The following is a 20223-nucleotide window of genomic DNA, read 5'->3' as shown; positions in this document are numbered from 1 at the left end:
CCTGTTATCAGTGACTGATTAAATAAATCAGCTATTGGAGTAGTTATCACGGATCGAAGTTCTCTTAGAACCCTTGGATGAATATTATCTGGACCCACAGACTTATTTACTTTTATTTTTGATAAAGTCCTTGAAACCTCTTCCACTGTAAAAAGAAAATTATGAGTTGTGCGTTCATCTTTTAATGCTGAAAAAAATGGTCATTTCAGCGTTAAAACAGCAACGCAGACATTACAAGTCGTGTTGGTATAGCTGTACCGCAAGCCTTTTAGCCTGTAACACAACGTCAGTCCTGCACTCGTAAGAATTTGTTTTTTCATGGGACTTCCCTAGCGCTGCCATTACGAGTTTTGCAGTGAGGCTAAAAAGCTTCCGTTACACCCTATAACGACAAGATCCATACTGCCATCTGAGAGCAGTAGTTACACAAAACTCATAACTAAACTGTTATAAAGCACACTCACTCAACACCCATAAACTACCTATTAACCCCTAAACCAAGGCCCTCCTGCATCACAAACACTATATTAAAGTTATTAACCCCTAATCTGCCGCTCCCAACATTGCCGCCACTAATAACATTTATTAACCCCTATTCCGCCGCTCCCAAACATCATCACCACTATAATAAAGTTATTAACCCCTAAACCACCACCTTCCCGCATCGCAAACACTATTTAAATATTACTAACCCCTAATCTGCCGTACGCCCACATTTCCCCCACTATACTAAAGTTATTAACCCTATTCCGCCGCTCCCCGATACCGCCGCCACTATAACTAACCCTTTAACCCCAAAAACACAAGTCCCCACAACAAAATATACTAAATTAAACTATTAACTCCTAAACCGAAAGCCCCCACAAACTAGTAACCCCTAAAACCCCTAAACGCCCCGTAACTTTATATTAAAATTACAATTTCCCTATCTTAAATTAAATTAAAACTTACCAGTCAAATTAAAACAAATAAGTTTAAACTAACAATATGGTTATTGCTACCCCAAGCTAGAGCTCCAAAAATTAACCAGAGATTAGTTTAATTAACCAGAAATTAAATTTATTTTCTAAAAGTGCCCAAAATGCCCTCAAAATAGAGGGAATTGTAGTTTTTAATTAAAAAAATTCTAGTATTTTTGCATTAAGCCATTTTTTGGGTCTAAAGTTGATGGGAGTGGGGTGTTAGGAAAAAAATGCACGGAAAAGTGCCTTTACATTGTGGTCTATGGGAACTGTGTATTCCCATAGACTGCATGGTAAATATATATGTATATGATTATATGCATATATATTTTAAAATGCTGCCCATCGCTGCACTACTTACCCCCTTCACTGCGTGAGGTTCTGATGCCGCCTGTGACGGCATCAGAACAAGACTCCCATAGGAGCCTATGAAAGTATGCTCTCATGAGCGCAATGCTTCCTAGCAATGCAAACGTGATTAACTTGTAATACCAGTACACATTATAGTTTGCTCCACTTGTAATCTGGCCCACAGTGTTTAGATGCATCTAGAATAGCATTTTTAAAATATTCCCACTGTTCTTGTACTCTTGTAATCTGCACCATCCCTTTAAGAGATTCATTTAGGTATTTGCCCACGTAAAAAAAGTTAGCTCTAAAGTTTAAAACTTTTGTGTTACTATAATTGCACAGGACCTTTGCCTTAATATAAAACCTTACAGACTGATGATCACTAGAGCCTAAGTTCTTACCCACAGACACTTCAGATACTATATCACTGTTTGTAAGTACTAAATCTAATATAGTTCCTTTACGTGTTACAGACTGATGATCACTAGAGCCTAAGTTCTTACCCACAGACACTTCAGATACTATATCACTGTTTATAAGTACTAAATCTAATATAGTTCCTTTACGTGTTACAGACTGATGATCACTAGAGCCTAAGTTCTTACCCACAGACACTTCAGATACTATATCACTGTTTGTAAGTACTAAATCTAATATAGTTCCTTTACGTGTTACAGACTGATGATCACTAGAGCCTAAGTTCTTACCCACAGACACTTCAGATACTATATCACTGTTTATAAGTACTAAATCTAATATAGTTCCTTTACGTGTTACCGACTGATGATCACTAGAGCCTAAGTTCTTACCCACAGACACTTCAGATACTATATCACTGTTTATAAGTACTAAATCTAATATAGTTCCTTTACGTGTTACAGACTGATGATCACTAGAGCCTAAGTTCTTACCCACAGACACTTCAGATACTATATCACTGTTTGTAAGTACTAAATCTAATATAGTTCCTTTACGTGTTACAGACTGATGATCACTAGAGCCTAAGTTCTTACCCACAGACACTTCAGATACTATATCACTGTTTATAAGTACTAAATCTAATATAGTTCCTTTACGTGTTACCGACTGATGATCACTAGAGCCTAAGTTCTTACCCACAGACACTTCAGATACTATATCACTGTTTATAAGTACTAAATCTAATATAGTTCCTTTACGTGTTACAGACTGATGATCACTAGAGCCTAAGTTCTTACCCACAGACACTTCAGATACTATATCACTGTTTGTAAGTACTAAATCGAATATAGTTCCTTTACGTGTTACAGACTGATGATCACTAGAGCCTAAGTTCTTACCCACAGACACTTCAGATACTATATCACTGTTTGTAAGTACTAAATCTAATATAGTTCCTTTACGTGTTACAGACTGATGATCACTAGAGCCTAAGTTCTTACCCACAGACACTTCAGATACTATATCACTGTTTATAAGTACTAAATCTAATATAGTTCCTTTACGTGTTACAGACTGATGATCACTAGAGCCTAAGTTCTTACCCACAGACACTTCAGATACTATATCACTGTTTATAAGTACTAAATCTAATATAGTTCCTTTACGTGTTACAGACTGATGATCACTAGAGCCTAAGTTCTTACCCACAGACACTTCAGATACTATATCACTGTTTGTAAGTACTAAATCTAATATAGTTCCTTTACGTGTTACAGACTGATGATCACTAGAGCCTAAGTTCTTACCCACAGACACTTCAGATACTATATCACTGTTTGTAAGTACTAAATCTAATATAGTTCCTTTACATGTTGGTTCTTTTACTAGTTGCTCAAGAGATTCCCCTTGTAAAGATACCAGAATATACTTCTAGTTGATTTAGCAACGGGTGCTTCCCAGTCTACATATGCCATATTAAAGTCTGAGGAGATTTAGAGGTAAAATATATCTCATTTTTACGTAGATATGTTTAGGTGATATTTTCTAGTCATCTTTTTACAGTTCTGCTGAATCCCTTTCACGAACTTCAACATTTGGGTATCATGTCCCTTTAAAGAAAACAATGAAATACTAATAACATTTGTCAGTATTGATTTGTTTTCTTTAAATTATCTATAGGGGTTAAAATACTTACCGATATTGTGTTGGAGAGCCTCACTAATCCCATGCTTCTTCTTAGGGCCTGGGCCATGCTAATAGGTGGATTAGTCCGGCAGATCCCAGAGCCTGGGTTAAAGGAGAAAGTCCTTTAGCATGGGCTTTTTGATCTGTTACGCTAAGTCTCCTATTATCATTAGTGATGTCGCGAACATAAAAATTTGGATTTGCGAAAGGCGAACGCAAACTTCCGCAAATGTTCGCGAACGGGCGAACCGGGCGAACCGCCATAGACTTCAATAGGCAGGCAAATTTTAAAACCCACAGGGACTCTTTCTGGCCACAATAGTGATGGAAAAGTTGTTTCAAGGGGACTAACACCTGGACTGTGGCATGCCGGAGGGGGATCCATGGCAAAACTCCCATGGAAAATTACATAGTTGATGCAGAGTCTGCTTTTAATCCATAAAGGGTCTAAATCAACTAACATTATAAAATATGAGGAAAAAATGGAAAAAAAAAACACTTTTTCTAACTTTGACCCCCAAAATCTGTTACACATCTACAACCACCAAAAAACAACCATGCTAAATAGTTTCTAAATTTTGTCCTGAGTTTAGAAATACCCAATGTTAACATGTTCTTTGCTTTTTTTGCAAGTTATAGGGAAATAAATACAAGAAGCATTTTGCTATTTCAAAACCACTTTTTTTCAAAATGAGTGCTAGTTACATTGGAACCCTGATATCTGTCAGGAATCCCTGAATATCCCTTGACATGTATATATTTTTTTTTCGAAGACATCCCAAAGTATTGATCTAGGCCCATTTTGGTGTATTTCATGACACCATTTCACCACCAAATGCGATCAAATAAAAAAGAATTGTACACTTTTTCACAAACTTTAGGTTTCTCACAGAAATTATTTACAAACAACTTATGCAATTATGGCTTAAATGGTTGTAAATGCTTCTCTGGGATCCCCTTTGTTCAGAAATAGCAGACTTATATGGCTTTGGCATTGCTTTTTGGTAATTAGAAGGCTGCTAAATGCCACTGCGCACCACACGTATTTTATGCCCAGAAGTGAAGGGGTTAATTAGGGAGCATGTAGGGAGCTTGTAGAGTTAATTTTAGCTTAAGTGTAGTGTAGTAGACAACCCAAAGTATTGATCTAGGCCCATTTTGGTATATTCAATGCCACCATTTCACCGCCAAATGCGATCACATTTAAAAAAAACAATTTTTTTCGCAATTTTAGGTTTCTCACTGAAATTATTTACAAACAGCTTGTTCAATTATGGCACAAATGGTTGTAAATGCTTCTCTGGGATCCCCTTTGTTCAGAAATAGCAGACTTATATGGCTTTGGCGTTGCTTTCGGGTAATTAGAAGGCCGCTAAATGCTGCTGCGCATCACACATGTATTATGGCTAGCAGTGAAGGGGTTAATTAGGTAGTTTGTAGGGAGCTTGCAGGGTTACTTTTAGCTTTAGTGTAGAGATCAGCCTCCCACCTGAAAAATCAGACCCCCTGATCCCTCCCAAACAGCTCCCTTCCCTCCCCCACCCCACAATTGTCCCCTCCATCTTAAGTACTGGCAGAAAGTCTGCCAGTACTAAAATAAAAGGTTTTTAATTTTTTTAAATTTTTTTAGCATATTTACATATGCTGTGGTGTAGCATCCCCCCAACCTCCATGATACCCCCCAAAACAGCTCTCTATCCCTCCCCATCTGCCTTATTGGTGGCCATCTTGGGTACTGGCAGCTGTCTGCTATTATTTCACAGTCAAAAAAGTGTTAAATGTACACTACTGTTACACCAGATATGAGTGGTGGCACTGGGCAAGTGGGCACAGTATACGCTGTGAGCCTGACACACACGCTGGCAGGCAGGCAACTGCAATTAGATTACACAGGAAAAAAAAAAAAAAGCAGACTGATGTTCTAGCCCTAAAAAGGGCTTTTTGGGGTGCTGTCCTTACAGCAGAGATCAGATGAGTCCTTCAGGACTGTAGTGGACACTGAATACACTAGCCTAGCTATCGATTTCCCTATTAAATCAGCAGCAGCTACACTGTCCCTCCTCTCACTAAGAATGCAGCTTCCGAATGAATCTAAAATGGATGCTGTCCAGGAGGTGGGAGGGTCTGGGAGGGAGGGTCTGCTGCTGATTGGCTGGAATGTGCCTGCTGACTGTGAGGTACAGGGTCAAAGTTTACTCAATGATGACGAATAGGGGGCGGATCGAACATCGCATATGTTCGTCCACCGTGGCGAACGCCAACATGTTATGTTCGCCGGGAACTATTCGCCGGCGAACTATTCGCAACATCACTAATTATCATGGCCCAAAAATCTAAGAAGAAGGGTCAGGATTAGTATAGCTCTCTAACGCACTAGAGGTAAGAATTTTAACAGTGTGCCATATAGATAACATTGTTCTCTGGAGTTATTTATCTGTCAGCACTGATTGGCTAAAATGCAAGTCTGACAAAAGAACTGAGATAAGGGGAGCAGTCTGAAGAGTCTTAGATACAAGGTAATCATAGAGGTAAAAAAGTGTATTAATATAGCAGTGTTAGTTATTCAAAACTGGGGAATGGGTAATAAAGGGACTATCTGTCACACCGCTCTGGCTGTTGCCAGGGACACGGCACTTGCTAGTGCAGAATTATATACCATTATTTTAGCGCCAATTTTATACTTGAAAGTATTTCAAAGGTTTTTTATCATAAAGTAGAATTTTACAGCCACTCCTGGCTCTACTGAGCAGTTCTGTTATTTTCAGAAGTGCATCGTGGCACGCTGTCTTGTCACAGCCGGCCCAATCAAGCCATTAAACTCAATGTAGCTAGCTCCCGCTACCAGAACAGAGCAGGAGCGAGCTACATTGAGTTTAACGGTGCGATTGGGCCGGCTGTGACTAGACAGTGTGATGCGATGCGCTTCTGAAAAAAAACAACCTGCTCAGTAGAGCCAGGAGCGGGGTTCTATAAAATTCTACTTTATGATAAAAAATCTTTGAAATACTTTCAAGTATAAAGCTGAACTTTGCCTGTCTGACCACTCTGCCTGCTTAACCCCTGAACTACTGGATTGCTATACTGTTGCTGAACTCTGTCTGTCTGACCACTCTGCCTGCTTAACCCCTGAACTACTGGATAGCTATACTGTTGCTGAACTCTGCCTGTCTGACCACTCTGTCTGCTTAACTCCTGAACTACTGGATTGCTATGCTGTTGCTGAACTGTGCCTATCTGACCACTCTGCCTGTTTAACCCCTGAACTACTGGATTGCTATACTGTTGCTGAACTCTGCCTGTCTGACCATCCTAGTGGATTACCACTGAACTGTTGTGCTCCTGGATTTCCTTTTGTTGCTGACTCCTGCCTGTCCCTGGTTCTTCTTTTGGTTTACCCCTGAACTGCTATACTGCTGGATTGCCTTTTTGTTACCCCTAAGGACTACCCTGCCTACTGTGAGTACTGCTTACCTCATTTTACAAACTCTCTCTTCTCTGGGATATTTCCTATCATTCCACTTGACGCTGAGAAAAGAAGACAACTGGTCAAGTTTGGTCTGATAGAGGAATATCCCACAAGCATTACATTATACTTGGACCATTGACCCAAATGAGGTAGTAAGAGCAGTCTCCCTTCAGGGACAGATGCTGGGAACCCTTGCCATACACATGCAGAATGTGGATACCAAACTAGCAGAAATTTCCGCTATGCTCTCCTCACTGGTTGCAGAGAAGAACGCTGCTCCTGTTGTTACTCAGCCAGTTCCTGCTACTAGTGCTGCACCTCCTTCCCCAGCTCTTGGAAGTATACCCCAGATAACCTTGCCTGACAAGTATGATGGCACTACCCACTGTAGGGGTTTCCTCAACAAGTACAGGCTGCACTTTCAGAATGATCCTCATACCTTCCAGTCTCATCAGTCAAAGGTCACTTTTATAATTTCTTTGTTGAAAGACAAGGCCCTAGCCTGGGTCTCTCCCCTTTTGGAACAGAGCGCTCAACTCCTGAATGATGCTTATGCCTTCATTTGTGCATTATCCTCTGTATTCTGGACTCCTGACCTCGCTTCTGCAGCAGAGTAATCTCTCTTGGATCTCCACCAGAGCAATAAAACCGTGGTACAGTACGCCATCGAGTTTTGCACATTGGCACTTGAGACCAGTTGGGACAGCAGTGCCCTCAAGGCGGCTTTTAGGAGAGGCTTGCATGAGCACATCAAGGATGAGCTTATTTATTGTGATGTTCCTTCTTCCCTGGATAAATTCATAACATTTTGTATCAGTCTGGATTCCTGCTTTCAGGAGAGACAAGCTGAGAAAGACAGAACTCGTAGAATCCTTCCCTCTCGTCCTCCTACTCGTTTGGTCTCTATACTATCCTCTACCCCTTCAGCACCTCCAGTTACCTCAGTAGAGGAACCCATGGATCTCTCCTCCTTCAAACCCACAGAGTCTGAAAGACACTTAAGAAGGAGGTTGAGACTATGTTTTTATTGTGGTTCTAACTCCCATCAACTAAAGAATTGTGATATTTGGCCGGCAAAAGCCAATGCTTAGAGCATAATACTGGGGTACCTTTAAGCATGGTCACTACTAAATTCCCTCACTCCTTTTGGATCCTTGTACCTGTTACCCTTATCTTCCTTCAGAATTCTGTCCACACTCAAGCCTTCATTGATTCAGGGGCAGCTGGAAATTTTCTGGATCACAGTTTTATGATTCAGGCAGGGTTGCCTCTTCTGCAGAAAAACATTGTCTCAAAATAACTACTCTAGATGGCACTCCCCTTGGTTCAGGGTTAATCCATTTTGAATCAGCTCCCCTAACCCTGACTGTGGGAGTCCTTCATACCGAACAGTTGCAGTTTGATGTAATTCATTCCCCAGCACAGCCTGTCATCCTTGGTCTTCCTTGGCTTCGTATACACAATCCACAATTTGACTGGACTGAGGGTCAGTTGGCCTCCTGCATTACATCCTGCTTCTGCTCCTGCCTGGCTAAGGTTACTCATCTGCACCAGATCCACATAGCCAGTCTACAGACTCCTTCCAGCCTTTCCTCAATAAATGCAGATTTTACAGATGTGTTTGGAAAGAAAGCAGCTGATGTGCGGCCACCCCACCGTCCTTATGACTGCAAAATTGATCTCTTTCCTGGAGCCCCACTTCCTAAAGTGAGAACTTATTCACTCTCCATAGCTGAAACCAAGGCCATGGAGGACTATATTCAATAGAACCTATCCAAAGGTTTTATTCGCCCTTCCTCTTCTCCTACTGGGGCTGGCTTCTTTTTTGTCAGTAAGAAGGATGGTGGGCTCAAACCTTGTATTGACTACTAAACAACATCACCATCAAGAATCGCTATCCTATTCCCTTAATCACTAAACTTTATGATTCGCTCCAAGATGCTCGCTACTTCACTAAGTTGGATCTACGTTGGGCGTGCAATCTTATTCGTATATTCCCAGGGCATGAATGGAAGACTGCCTTTACCACAAGATCAGGGCATTACGTTTTTGAGTTTTGTAATGCCCCTGCAGTCTTCAAGGCATTTGCAAACAATGTCTTCCGTGACCTCCTCAATCGCACTGTTATCATCTACTTGGATGATATCCTTATTTTCTCCTCCACCCTTGAGAAGCATCATGAGCACATGAGACAGGTACTTCTATATCTTAGAGACAATTCACTGGTAGCCAAACTGGAAAAATGTGAGTTTGATCAAGTTCAGATCCAGTTCATTGGCTATGTCATCTCAAATGAGAGTTTTGCCATGGATCCTTCTAAGCTCACAAATGTTTTGGAATTACCTCAACCCACTTCATTAAAGGAACTACAGAGATTATTGGGGTTCTCCAATTATTACCGCAAGTTTATAAAGAACTTTTTCCAAATAGTCGCTCCACTCAGTGAGTTGACAAAACGGAACAAAGACTGTAAAAATTAGCCTCCTGAAGCTGTAGATGCCTTTTCTCGTCTGAAAAAGGCCCTTTGTTCTGCTCCTTTGCATGCCATCCTGATCCTGATCTGCAGTTCACTTTAGAGGTTGATGCCCTCGAAATAGGAGCTGGAGCAGTTCTAACCCAAAGGGATCCTTCAACCTCCAAGTTGCACCCTGTAGCCGTTTTCTCTAAACACTTTACTCCTGCAGAGAGGAATTACGACATGGGTAATCGTGAACTCTTAGCCATTAAGATAGCCCTGACTGAATGGCATCATTGACTAGAGGGTACCGCTAATCCTATTCAGATTCTCACTTACCATAAGATTTTGACGTAGCTAGAGATGGCTCATCGACTCAATCCTCGACAGGCCAGGTGGGCCTTGTTCTTTTCCCATTTTAACTTTGTGGTCTCTTATCTTCCTGGGACCAAAAACAAGAAGGCTGACACCCTTTCCCGTCAGTTTCCTCAGTCTAATGATTCCTCTGAAGCTCCTATTGAACACATCATACCCACCCTCCTGTGAGGTTGCTCAACTGAGCACCTCTCTTCTTCAAAGACTGCAACATGCCCAGTCTAGAAAGCCTCCAGAAGCCCCTGTGGCTCCCGATATCTTCTTTGTACCTGTGAACCTACGCACCCCTGGGCTATCCTGGGCTCATGATAGTAAACTTTCAGGACATCCTGGTTTGACAAGGACTTTTAAACTTCTTTCCCAACATGTATGGTGGCCTACCATGAAGTCTGATGCTCAGGATTATGTGAAAGCCTGCACGACTTTTGCTGCCAATGAGATTCCCCAATCCTTACCTTCTGGCTTACTCCAAATGTTGTCCATTCCCAAACAGCCTTGGACACACATAACAATGGACTTCATCGTGGACCTCCCTCCTTCTGACCATCATACGGTTATCTGGGTTGTGGTGGATCGATTTTCCAGACTGGCTCATTTTGTACCCTTAAAGAAACTGCCATCTTGCCAAGCATTATCGTCTTTTTCTTTTGCATGTCGTATGACTTCATGGCATTCCCATGAATATTGTTTCCAACAGAGGTCCACAATTAATTTCTACTTTTTGAAGAGCCTTTTGCAAGTTGATTGGAACCACTGTTTCCTTGTCCTCTGGCTACCATCCTCAGACTAATGGGCGGACTGAGAGAGTGAATCAAGATCTCGAAGCCTATCTCAGAGCCTTTGTTAATTCTCTCCATACCAACTGGTTTGAGTTGTTACCCCTAGCTGAGCTGGCAAGGAACACTCATTGGCACTCTTCTCTATGATGTTCTCCATTTCAAGTCGCAGCAGGTTACCAACCTTGTGTCTTTCTTCTTTCTGCTCAGTCCACAGGGGTTCCTGCTGCAGACTAACACGTTACTAATTTCACCACTCATTGGCAACGTATTCGCTCTGAGTTACGTTCAGCTGTCTCTAGATACAAGAGGTTTGCCGATCATCATAGAGCTTCTGTACATGCCTTTTCGGTAGGTGAACGTGTTTGGGTCTCTACTTCGTCTACGTCAACTCAGTCACAAATTAGGGCCTAGGTTTATTGGTCCTTACAAAGTCCTGAAAATACTGTCTCCTATTGCCTACAAAGTGGCCATGCCCAGAACCCTGTGCATACACCCAGTCTTCCACATCTCACTACTCAAGCCCTACATCAAGAATAGATATACTCGGCTCCGAGCTCCTCCTCCACTCCTGGTCCATGGTCACCCTGAATATGAGGTTGCTAAGATCCTGGACTCCAGATACAGGCACAGACAACTACAGTATATTGTAAATTGGAAGGATTACTCTGTGGCAGATTGTTCCTGGGTTCCTGCCCATGATGTGCATGTTCCATCTTTGGTTTCCATATTCCATGCTGCTCATCCTTTGAAGCTTACCCTGGTTCCCGGAGGGAACCCTTGAAATGATGGCTATGTCCCGCCACTCTGGCTGTTGCCAAGGACACAGTGTTTGCTGATCTGGCTGCTGCCAGGGAAGAGTCGGCTCCTGTGTGCGGGTGGCGGTGACATCATCTCTGCACATCTCTTCCCCTCTGAAGCTATAGGTGTTACTTAGTGTGCTCCTGGGTGTTATTATACTTTATGCTGAACTGTTATACTGTTGCTGAACTCTGCCTGTCTGACCACTCTGCCTGCTTAACCCCTGAACTACTGGATTGCTATACTGTTGCTGAACTCTGCCTATCTGACCATCCTAGTGGTTTACCCCTGAACTGTTGTACTCCTGGATTTCCTTTTATGCTGACTCCTGCCTGTCCCTGGTCCTTCTATTGGTTTTACCCCTAAACTGCTATACTGCTGGATTGCCTTCCTGTTACCGCTAAGGACTACCCTGTCTACTGTGAGTACTGCTTACCTCATTTTACAAACTCTCTTTGCTCTAGGATATTTCCTATCATTCCACTTTATGCCAGGATCAGAAGACTACTGGCCAAGTTTGGTCTGATAGAGGAATATCCCACGAGCATTGCACTATCTTTTAAAAAAAAAAAAAAAATTTCAAGTAAACCCGTTAAGTGAGGCTAGTGTCACAAGTAATGCCTGGTTGATGAGCATGAATATTTTTCTCTGCTGGCTGCTGCCCTCAGTGCCATTTTCACAATGCTTCTGCAGTGTATTCTGTATCTTCTGGACCCGCCCACCCTTACAGGCACAGTGACCAGGGTCTTGAAACTCAGAGAAGCTATGTATGAAAAGAAAAAGAAAGGGAAGAGTCTAGGGCACTGAGGATAACCTAGGACACAGGACATACTTCCTGATTTCCGGAGCTTCCCCAGGATGGGTGGCTACCATACTTAGATTACGAGTGGACCGGTAGTTTGTGCTCCAACTTGCATGTTAACCCCTGCTAGACTTTTTTGCATGCGTCGGTTTGTGCATATTAGAAGTTGAAAGTAAACGGTTTTCACTCATGCGCTAATCCGAAGCGTACAAAAAGCCAAATATCACAGCTACATTAACGTATTCCCCCATAGCCTTCAATGGAGCTGAAAAGTGGAAAAAAATTGACCCCCTTACTCGTGCGCTAACCCGAGAGGAAAATATTAATATTTCAAGTTCCAATGGTCTTCATATACAAGAATATGTTCTATTTATTCATAAATACATATTTCCATACATACAGTCATGGCCAAAAATATTGGCATTTCTGTCAGATAATGCCCAGAAAATTGTTGCAATTACAAATGTTTAGGAATTCTGATGTTTATTTATTTTGTTTGTATTGGTATGGCACAAAAAAGTGGAGAAAAACAAGCCAAATCTGACACATTCCATGCAAAACATAAAAAAATGGACTGGACCAAATTCTTGGCACCTTCTCAAAATTGTAAGAAATAATTGCATTCCACGTTTGTGATGCTCCTGTAATTTGTAATTAAACTCACCTGTATCAATTAACAAGTGCTAACAATATAAAAATCAGACCAGCAACTAGTTTAAATGGTGAAGAATTGACTCAACCTTTCTGTTGTCTGTCTCTGTGTGCAACACTGAGCATGGAGAAGAGAAAGTGCAGCAAACAATTGTCTGGGGATTTGAGAACAAAAAATGTGGAAAAGTATGGACAATCTCAAGGTTACAAGTCCTTCTCCAGAGATCTTAATGTTCCTGTGTCCACTGTGCACAACATTGTCAAGAAGTTGACAGCCCATGGCACTGTAGCCAATCTCCCTGGATGTGAACGAAAGAGAAAAATTAATCAAAGATTGCAACAAAGGATTGTTTGAATGGTAGATAAAGAACCTCAATCAACTTCCAGACAAATTTAAGCTGACCTTCAAGCACAAGGTACAAACGTGTCAGCTTGCACAATACGTCGCCATCTGAATGAAAAGGGGCGCTATGGTAGGAGACCCAGAAGGACCCCACTGCTGACACAGAAACATAAAAACACCAAATTGAAGTTTGCCAAAACTTACCTGAGGAAGCCAAAATCCTTTTGGGAGAATGTGCTGTGCACAGACAAAACACAATTACATTTTTTTTAGTAAATCCCATCATTCTACTGTTTTCAGAAAAAGAAATGAAAAAAAAAAAAAAAAAAGTAAACGTAAGAATGCCTAAACATTTGTAATTGCAACAACTTTCTGGGCATTATCTGACAGAAATGCAGGGATGCCAATATTTTTGACCATGACTGTATATCTGATGGTATTTTGGTAATAAATATATATATATATATATATATATATATATATATATATAGGTATAGATATATACAGATATATAGGAATATCTATTTAAAAATACCTAGAACATACCCCCCTATGTGAAGACCATTGGAATGGGAAATATTTACAGTGCATACACAGTTAAATAATTAAAAATGAATATTGCATTAATGTACTTTTACATGTTTTCAGCTACTTAACTGCAAGGGCTCCAATGCACCTATATAAATGTCTATATATTCATACATTCTTATATATTTATGTGTTTACTTGACTTTATACAGTATGTCTGTAAATACATATATAAACATCATATAAATACATAAATACTGTACACACACACATACATACATATATATATATACACATACACATAAATATTTAGAAATGTTCATGTATGTATCTTTATGTTAAAGCCCTTTGCAGTCCTTTTTTTTTTCTTCTTCTAACCTCATATCTTTGAGCCCTTATAACTTTTTTATGCAATACTAAAGTTGTTTAATTAATAATTTTTTATCATTGTAACTGTACTTTTAAATGTAATTTTGATGTATTTTGTGTAACTTTTTTGTGTCGCATAACAGTTAACCAGAGCTCTGAGGTCAGAATATCCTGCCGCACGTAAAATTCAATTGTGCTCAAGCAAACACGTTCCGATGTGCGCAAAGAGCTGCAATAAACCTCTTTTTGCTTGCAGACAATAGTTAGCGCACCACTTGTAATCTAGCCCTGAGCAGGCTCCAATGCCACTAATCAAATGCTATGTAACACTCTCTCAAGTGGACATAAAAATTACCTGATGCCTCATACCCAGCTGAAATTTATCAGAGACTAACTTTAGAACCTGATCCATAGACAAGTGTTATAGAGAAAAGAATAGACGTACAAAAGTCATGTTTTGGTTTTGCATTTAAAAAAGGACATTTTAAAATCTATCACAATTTTTTTTTATAGCTGTTCCTGTACTGAGAAAAAAATGTTTATATTCTGTCTATGAATAAAACAATGCGTGATTTGCTTATTAGCCAATGACCAATCAGGCATTATTGTCCAGTTGCATCTCTCTGTTAACTTCATTGTGAAATATTGCACTCAGCATTTAGAAAATGCATAAATATATATAATGATTAACTGTTTAATATTTTCAAAAACTTCAAAGTAATATATATGTAAATTACTAGTCAAATGTTTGCAGACCTTATATTTAGAACGTTTTATGGCAGTTAATATCCTTATTCTTTCATAGTTGTATCTACCTGTTTATTTGTTGGTGGAGGAGTGACTTAACATTGATTTTGCTATTAGCACGCTATCTGTATTGTTTACCTATATTGTTATTGTGATGAAACATTAGTCTACCCTTGTTAAGATGTCATTTAATAAAAACAGTTACACAGGATAGTGAGAAAAAAATAACAAAAAAAAGCCATCTTGTGTGAGTAAAATAATTCCTTGTGGAGTTCAGACAGCTTTTAAACAGCAGGAGCAAGAGGTACAATGCCAGTGAACAATGTGTGGTTTGGCAGCAGGTTTTAAAATCTGCCTTGTAAAGATCACACATATCACAGAATCAAGATGAGATAATGTGGATAAAAAAAACAAAAGGTGGAAAATTGTGTATGGCACTGTGTCTGCTTCAGAGATCTATGACAAACTGGTAATGTAAACGTGCTTCACAATTAGTTATTTTACTCAAAGTTATCCTAATTAATTAATCATTCTCATTGCCCTACTTTTATTGTCTATGATAGATTGGAAGCAAACCTTTTTACCGTTACAGGTGACAGCAACATCTTCGTAATGGTAGCAGTTATGTATCCCCCATCCAAGGCTTCTACACTGGCTTAGAGCTGTTTCTCTCCCTCCACAGTCCACATTGTCTAGCAGTATAGGTCCAGTGCCCTGGCCAAATGACAGTCTGCTAGGCACAGCAAGTGCATGACCACAGCCCAACTGGCGGCACACCACATTGGCATCAACAATGTCCCAGTCATCATCACATACTGTCCCCCAGGTTCCATTGTAAAGAACTTCTACTCGTCCTTGACAACGATTCTCCCCATTCACAAGCCGAATCTCTGAAAATAAGAGCACAATTATTAACACAGTGGACAGTTCATCACATTTTAAAAAAGATTAAAAAAAGTTTGTATAAAATCAAATTATGATACAGTGATAAGTAATGGAACTTGCAAATATATTTATCATTAGAAATAATGGCATAAGTTATTATAGAAAGGAAAACACTCAAGACTTAATATGGATTCAAGATTTACAAATAACAGTACACAGACTTCTATAGATTTATAGAGGAAAATTATTGCAACTGGTCTTTGGATCTCAAGTAAGAACAAGACAAATGAACCAGAAGAAAAAGATTCAGTTTTGAATATTGCAAAAATTAAAAAATAAATCTAACATAATATCACTTTATTATTGCTAAATTGAGTTTATTGTAAAATAATTTAAGGGTTTGCCCCAAAGCAGGACTTGTCAAATTTAAAATGATATACATGTTGCTCCATAAATAATGTTACAAAAATCTATGAGCAATACAACGAAATCAAGTTGTTTAATGACCAATGATCCACATGATCTGAATGTACTTGAAGAGTTGGAAAAGGAAGAGGAATATGGATGTGGACCGAAAGATACTTTAGATTCAGGAATTAGAAAAAAAAAAATATCTAAATATATGCCTAATGTATCATATCAGAATGTACCAATGTTTTCAAAATATGTTGAAGAGAATGATTTAGCATCCAAAGAAACAAAATCAATATGCGTTCCTATGCACAAACAAGGTATTGGGATAAAGTCATCAGATAACACAATTCTAATCCAGGATGAGTCACATCACAATATAGCATACATACAACTAAACAATAGAGATTAACATGAAGTGTAGACTTCTTAAAGGGACAGTCAAAAAATGTATTGCTTAAAAAGATAGATAATCCCTTTATTAGCCATTCCCCAGTTTTGCACAGCCAACATGGTTATATTAATATACTTTTAACCTCTGTGATTACCTTGTATCTAATCCTCTTTTGACAGCCCCCTGATCACATGGCTATTTATTATCTATTAACTTGCATTTTAGCCAATTAGTGCAGTTTCATCCACAACCCACGGGCGTGAGCACAATGTTATCTATATGGCCCACATGAACTAGAAGTCTCATGCTGGGAAAAGCTAATAAAAAACATGTTATAAGGGGGGGGGGAGCTGGTCGCAGCTAAGATGGCTGCATAACTCCGGAGCTCTGGATACCAGCTCTAAACACACTGCCTTAAAACGTCTCTACATGTGCGGAAACAGCCACTAACCAGGAGACAAAAAGTGACATAGAAAGGAGGCATCGAAAGATCACAGCCACGGAGGTCTGTGCTTAGAATGTATGACAGGATTGATTGTCAGACATCGGCCTCAGAGTGCATGACGCACATTGAAATTCATAATGCTGTGTAGCGCATCAGAAAGCTGGGACAATCGGATGAAGGCAAGCAATATCACATCCTATCAGAAGAGGTAATATAAATTTATACATAGCCTTGGCTAGAAAACTGCAATAAAAGCTCCGGAAGAGCAACACAATATATAGCACATTAGACATGCACGCAGCTGAGCCAACAACAGGTTACTAATTATGTATAAAATGAAGTGCTGTATAAGCACCTCTGCTGACATTACAAAAGCAGATAAGGACACAAAGGCCTAGATTTGGAGTTTGGCGGTAGCCGTGAAAACCAGCGTTAGAGGCTCCTAACGCTGGTTTTAGGCTACCACCGGTATTTGGAGTCAGTCAAAAAAGGGTCTAACGCTCACTTTTCAGCCGTGACTTTTCCATACCGCAGATCCCCTTACGTCAATTGCGTATCCTATCTTTTCAATGGGATCTTCCTAACTCCGGTATTTAGAGTCGTGTCTGAAGTGAGCGTTAGAAATCTGACGACAAAACTCCAGCCGCAGAAAAAAGTCAGTAGTTAAGAGCTTTCTGGGCTAACGCCGGTTTATAAAGCTCTTAACTACTGTGCTCTAAAGTACACTAACACCCATAAACTACCTATGTACCCCTAAACCGAGGCCCCCCCACATCGCCGACACTCGATTAAATTTTTTTAACCCCTAATCTGCCGACCGCCACCTACGTTATACTTATGTACCCCTAATCTGCTGCCCTAACACCGCCGACCCCTATATTTATTAACCCCTAACCTGCCCCCCACAACGTCGCAGCCAGCGAATAATTAACCCCTAATCTGCCGACCGCAAAGAGCCGCCACCTACATTATAGCTATGTACCCCTAATCTGCTGCCCCTAACACCGCCGACCCCTATATTATATTTATTAACCCCTAATCTGCCCCCCTCAACGTCGCCTCCACCTGCCTACACTTATTAACCCCTAATCTGCCGAGCGGACCGCACCGCTACTATAATAAAGTTATTAACCCCTAATCCGCCTCACTAACCCTATAATAAATAGTATTAACCCCTAATCTGCCCTCCCTAACATCGCCAACACCTAACTTCAATTATTAACCCCTAATCTGCCGACTGGAGCTCACCGCTATTCTAATAAATGTATTAACCCCTAAAGCTAAGTCTAACCCTAACACTAACACCCCCCTAAGTTAAATATAATTTTAATCTAACGAAATTAATTAACTCTTCTTAAATAAATTATTCCTATTTAAAGCTAAATACTTACCTGTAAAATAAATCCTAATATAGCTACAATATAAATTATAATGATATTATAGCTATTTTAGGATTAATATTTATTTTACAGGTAACTTTGTATTTATTTTAACCAGGTACAATAGCTATTAAATAGTTAAGAACTATTTAATAGCTAAAATAGTTAAAATAATTACAAATTTACCTGTAAAATAAATCCTAACCTAAGTTACAATTAAACCTAACACTACACTATCAATAAATAAATAAAATAAAATACCTATAATTATCTACAATTAAACCTAACACTACACTATCAATACATAAATTAAATACAATTCCTACAAATAAATACAATGAAATAAACTAACTAAAGTACAAAAAATAAAAAAGAACTAAGTTACAAAAAATAAAAAAATATTTACAAACATTAGAAATATATTACAACAATTTTAAACTAATTACACCTACTCTAAGCCCCCTAATAAAATAACAAAGCCCCCCAAAATAAAAAAATGCCCTACCCTATTCTAAATTACTAAAGTTCAAAGCTCTTTTACCTTACTAGCCCTGAACAGGGCCCTTTGCGGGGCATGCCCCAAGAAGTTCAGCTCTTTTGCCTGTAAAAAAAAACATACAATACCCCCCCCCCAACATTACAACCCACCACCCACATACCCCTAATCTAACCCAAACCCCCTTAAATAAACCTAACACTAAGCCCCTGAAGATCTCCCTACCTTGAGTCGTCTTCACCCAGCCGAGCCAAATTCTTCATCCAAGCAGAGCAAGAAGAGGTCCTCCATCCGGTAGAAGTCTTCATCCAAGCAGGGCAGAAGAGGTTTTCCATCCGATTGAAGTCTTCATCCAAGCGGAATCTTCTATCGTCATCCATCCGGAGCAGAGCGGCAGCATCCTGAAGACCTCCGACGCGGAACATCCATCCTGGCCGACGACTGAACGACGAATGACCATTCCTTTAAATGACGTCATCCAAGATGGCGTCCCTCGAATTCCGATTGGCTGATAGGATTCTATCAGCCAATCGGAATTAAGGTAGGAATATTCTGATTGGCTGATGGAATCAGCCAATCAGAATCAAGTTCAATCCGATTGGCTGATCCAATCAGCCAATCGGATTGAACTTGATTCTGATTGGCTGGGGGGTGTTAGTGTTAGGGTTAGACTTAGCTTTAGGGGTTAATACATTTATTAGAATAGCGGTGAGCTCCAGTCGGCAGATTAGGGGTTAATTATTGAAGTTAGGTGTTGGCGATGTTAGGGAGGGCAGATTAGGGGTTAATACTATTTATTATAGGGTTAGTGAGGCGGATTAGGGGTTAATAACTTTATAATAATAGCGGTGCGGTCCGCTCGGCAGATTAGGGGTTTATAAGTGTAGGCAGGTGGAGGCGACATTGTGGGGGGCAGATTAGGGGTTAATAAATATAATATAGGGGTCGGCGGTGTTAGGGGCAGCAGATTAGGGGTACATAGGGATAATGTAAATAGCGGCGGTTTACGGAGCGGCAGATTAGGGGTTAAAAATAATATACAGGTGTCAGCGATAGCGGGGGCGGCAGAATAGGGGTTAATAAGTGTAAGGTTAGGGGTGTTTAGACTCGGGGTACATGTTAGAGTGTTAGGTGCAGACGTAGGAAGTGTTTCCCCATAGGAAACAATGGGGCTGCGTTAGGAGCTGAACGCGGCTTTTTTGCAGGTGTTAGGTTGTTTTTCAGCTCAAACAGCCCCATTGTTTCCTATGGGGGAATCGTGCACGAGCACGTTTTTGAGGCTGGCCGCGTCCATAAGCAACTCTGGTATCGAGAGTTGAAGTTGCGTTAAATATGCTCTACGCTCCTTTTTTGGAGCCTAACGCAGCCATTCTGTGGACTCTCAATACCAGAGTTATTTTAAAGGTGCGGCCAGAAAAAAGCCAGCGTTAGCTACGTGGGTCGTTACCGACAAAACTCTAAATCTAGCCGAAAGTGTTTTA

General features: G+C 40.1%; 1 protein-coding gene across 1 annotated transcript in view; it reads right to left on the bottom strand.

Moving 5' to 3' along the window:
• Window positions 1-20223, bottom strand: part of SSC4D (scavenger receptor cysteine rich family member with 4 domains) — a 210066-nt gene that overhangs the window by 189559 nt on the left and 284 nt on the right. Inside the window, exon 2 of the mRNA XM_053705411.1 lies at window positions 15317-15622. Coding sequence (XP_053561386.1) covers window positions 15317-15622 — 306 coding nt within the window. The remainder of the gene's footprint in view (window positions 1-15316; window positions 15623-20223) is intronic.

The sequence above is a fragment of the Bombina bombina genome, chromosome 3 (genome assembly GCF_027579735.1).
Source record: "Bombina bombina isolate aBomBom1 chromosome 3, aBomBom1.pri, whole genome shotgun sequence".
In the NCBI taxonomy this organism is placed as follows: Eukaryota; Metazoa; Chordata; class Amphibia; order Anura; family Bombinatoridae; genus Bombina; species Bombina bombina.
This window is presented reverse-complemented; position numbering and strand designations above follow the sequence as displayed.